We start from the raw sequence: 4063 nt of genomic DNA, 5'->3' as shown, positions 1-4063 counted from the left end.
GCTACAAGAAATTGTGGGAACAAATCTGTGCTTGAAAGATGGTGAGAATCCATCCTTCTCCTCCCCTCTCCTCTCCTCTCCTCTCCTCTCCTCTCCTCTCCTCTCCTCTCCTCTCCTCTCCTCTCCTCTCCTCTCCTCTCCTCTCCCTTCTCTTCTCTCCTCTGCTGTCCTCTCCTCTCCTCTCCTCTCCTCTCCTCTCTCCTCCTACCTTGTCCAGCTTGCTTCTCTTTGTCACTGACTTCATTGCCAGCGGCTGAGGCGAAAGCAGGAGAGTATGGACGTCTGGATCGTCTCGTTCAAGCTCAAGACCTTGTTTCGTGCTAGACTCATTCGCTTCCTCGATAAGGTCCCTGCTCCTGCACCTCCTGCTCCCCTTCCATTACCCCATCATCTTCATCCCACCATTTCTTCACAAGTCCTGCTCCTCTTCCTCTTCCTGCTCATGCCCCTGCAACTCCTTCGTCTTCCTCCTCCTTGTTGGTCATTTCTCTACCTTGTCCCTCCTTTTTCTCCTCCAATTTCGTTTCATTTTTCTTCTCTCCCCCCTTCCTTGCGGACTGACAGCCTCAGACCTGCCTGCTCAAGCTCCGCCTGCTCTTCCTCGACTGGCTTCTGTTTTCCTCTTTTTTCAAGAGAATGCGACGCATCAAAGATCAATTGCTGGCCCGGATCACAAGGTCTCCCCCCTCGCCCTCCCCCCCACATCTCCCCTCCCTCCCTCCCTCCCTCCCTCCCTCCCTCCCTCCCTCCCTCCCTCCCTCCCTCCCTCCCTCCCTCACTTTCTTTCAGCGCGCAGATCCTCATGTGCCGTAAGGCCCTGACGTCGTGGAGAGAAACTCTGCATGACGTGAGTGAGGATGGAGGCGAGAGGGAGAGAGGGGAGGCAAGAACCAGGGAGAGAGAGGGGAGGCAAGAACCAGGGAGAGAGAGGGGAGGCAAGAACCAGGGAGAGAGAGGGGAGGCAAGAACCAGGGAGAGAGAGGGGAGGCAAGAACCAGGGAGACAGAGGGGAGGGCACGGGAGGCGAGAGTTCAGGTGGACTTTGATCGAGGCATGCAGACGAAGGCGACGAAAAGGTTTCAGCAGAGTCTCTTCCGGTACGCAAAGACAAGAACGCAGACGTACGTGAAGGTGAGAAGGAGGATTGAAGAACGAATAGGCGGAAGGAGGTGGAGGAGCGGGAGGGAGAGGCTGGATGAGGTGGGGAGGGAGAGGAGGAGGTGGCAGGAGGAGGGGGAGGGAAGGGGCAAGCAGAGCTTACGTTGAAGCAGCTCATCATGAGGAGGGGCATCCATCATCTCTCGACGTTTCTCTGCAGTAGGCGAGTCGCTCAGCTCAGCGTCAGCTGGGAAGGTTGGAACTTCTTGTGCCGCAAACGAGCAGCTCGGAAGCAGCGGTAGGAGGAGCAATCTAAACTCCATTGAACTAAACCCGCTGAGCTCCTCGCAGCCTCCGACGCCTTGAGGAGAAGCAGAAGATAAAGACAGAGCGAGAAGTCTTGCAGGAATGGCTGAATGTCTCCCAGGTACCTGCAAAGTCCTGCTTCTGCTGCTGCTTCTGCTGCTGCTGCTGCTCATCCTCCTCCTCCTCCTACTCCCTGCTCCTTCTCGTCCCTGCTCCTTCTCGTCCCTGCTCCTTCTCCTGCTCCCTCCTGCTCCCTGCCCTCCTCTCCTCCTGCCACTGAACACCCTAACTTCCCCCACCAACTCCCCCTTCCCCCCTCGTCTCTCTCTCCTCCTCTGGCTCTCTTGGCTCATTCGCTGTAGGAGAGGTCGCTGCTCGCAAGGAAGCTCTTCGCTGCTGTCTCGCTCTTCCTCCGCCGCCTCATGGCGCTGGCGGTTAGCGAGTGGTCACGATGGTCCCTGAGGTAAGGAGGACGAGGACGAGGACGAGGACGAGGAGGACGAGGTCGAGGACGAAGAGGAGGAGTACGACGACGACGAGGACGAGAGGAAAACGAGGAGGACGAGGAGGACGAAGAGGAGGAGGAGGTGGACGAAGAGGAGGAGGACGAGGAGGACGAGGAGGAGGAGATTGTTGATTAATTGCAGGAGGAGGAAGCTTCATTACAACCTGTCCATGCAGATAGCAAGACAAGCTCGCAAGAGCTGCGAATGGTACGAAGCGAGGAGTGGTTGCTGATTGTGTTGGAGAATGATAATGAGAATGAGAATGAGAACGATGATGATGGAGATGATGATGATGGAGATGAGGAGGAGGAGGAGGGGGAGGAGGAGGAGGATGGATGTGGTGGCGACAAAGAGAACGATGGGTATCAGCATGGGAGGTCTGACAGCTCCTACAGGGCGTTGGTGTCATGGAGAGAGAGGTGTGAACAGAAGGAGAGGAGGAGCAACCGGCTGCACCTGTTGCACAGCAAGCAGCATCGACGTTCGCTTCTCTTTGGCTTCACTGCCCTGCTCAACTGCTCGGACTTGACTTCCACCCTTGCTCTCCGCGCTCGCATCCTCTCGGCACTTCAGCGCGAGTCATTCGAATTATGGGTATCCACCATCACCTGCTGCTGCTCCTCCTCCTCCTCCTCCTCCTCCTCCTCCTCCCGCTCCTCCTCCTCCTCCTCCTCCTCCCGCTCCTGCTCCTGCTCCTCTTGTCAATCTCTGACCTCTCACCTCGCTCGTCTCCTTCATTCTCATATTTGTCGTGACCAGCGAGATTTCCTGGAGCTCCGGCGGCGCTTCAAGACGCTCTGCTATAGGAACAGAAGAACTCTCTTCTTCGAGTACTCCGGGTAGCTCGTCAGACTCCCTCTACTGCAACAATCACCACTACCCGCTCCTCCTGCTCCTGCTCCTGCTCCTGCTCCTGCTCCTGCTCCTGCTTCTGCTCCTGCTCCTGCTTCGCCTCCGCTCTCCTCTTCCTCCTCTTCCTCCTCCTCCTCCTCCTCCTTTTGCGCCTCCGCCTCCGCCCTCCTCATCCTTGGTGTCGTCTTTCTGGGCCTCGTCCGTGTTCAACTTGTTCGATCTTATCCGTGTTCAACTTGTTCGATCTTATCCGTGTTCAACTTGTTCGATCTTATCCTTCCCGTTCTTCTTTTCTTCCCCATCTCATCATTTTCCTCTTCTTTCAGCCTCTCGCTCGATCAATGGATCTTCAAAGTCCATCAGGTCAAGCAGCTCCGGCATGGTCAGCCTCCAGCCTCCCCCTCTCCAACCTCTCTCCCCCCTCTTCCTGCTGCTGCTTCTCCTCCTCCTCCGCCTCCTCCTCCTCCTCTGCAATGATCTTTTCAAGGATTTCATTGCATGTCTAGGCATCTCCAAGCTTCTTCTCCGGCAGCACATGGCTGTGAGTTCACGCCGCTATCACCTGCTGACTGTTTCTCTCCTCCTTTTCCTCCTCCTCCTTCCCGCATTCTCATCTGCATGCAGATAATGCGGAGCGTGTTCGAAGGCTGGCAACTGGCTAGGAGGAGGAAGGAGCAAATCATATCGCATCTGAGCAAGAAGATGTTTCACTCAGACTCGCTTCTTCTCTCCTCCTCCCTCTACGGTACATCTAATCCTCCACTACTACCCTCTCCTTCCCCTGATGCTCCTCCTCCTCCTCCTCGTCATCGTCGTCGTCCCTTCTGACTGGTCAACTGCAGCATGGCGGGATTTCAAAGTCTTTGCTCTCAGGTCTCGTTCTGCTCATGTGCGCTATGACCTCCGTCTCCTCAACTTCAAGGTCTGAAATCCCAAGAAAATCCCTTGCCGCTGCTGCTGCTGCTGCTGCTGCTGCTGCTGCTGCTGCTGCCGCTGCCGCTGCCGCTACTTCCTTTTCAATCTCTCGCTTCATCGTTCTCACTCACTAGCAGGCGCGAGTCTTCGCCGAGATGAGAACGTTCGCAAAGTCCGAGTGGGTGAGTCAGACCCCCTCCCCCCGCCCCCCCCCCCCCCCAACTACCTTCCCTTCTCCTTCTCCTTCTCCTCCACCTGCTGCTGCTGCTGCTGCTGCTGCTGCTACACGTCCTTGTTCTCCTTCCCCAGCACCACATTTCGCCTCCTCTCACGTTTTTGCTTCACCTCCTTTATTCTCTCCTCAGGCTCGCAAGCACGCCATCGTC

General features: G+C 56.5%; 1 protein-coding gene across 1 annotated transcript; it reads left to right on the top strand.

Moving 5' to 3' along the window:
- Positions 1–3141: 3141 nt before the first annotated feature.
- On the top strand, positions 3142–3859 carry GUITHDRAFT_149639 (hypothetical protein; the record flags this gene model as incomplete). Its single annotated transcript, XM_005817783.1, has 4 exons — positions 3142–3303; positions 3387–3507; positions 3605–3684; positions 3815–3859. Coding segments are annotated over 4 exons (408 nt in total), but the record flags the coding sequence as incomplete, so codon positions are not given.
- Positions 3860–4063: the final 204 nt, after the last annotated feature.

Source organism: Guillardia theta (assembly GCF_000315625.1).
Source record: "Guillardia theta CCMP2712 unplaced genomic scaffold GUITHscaffold_574, whole genome shotgun sequence".
Taxonomy (NCBI): Eukaryota; class Cryptophyceae; order Pyrenomonadales; family Geminigeraceae; genus Guillardia; species Guillardia theta.
Note: the sequence above shows the minus strand (reverse complement) of the source record. Positions and strands in the feature narration are given on the sequence as shown.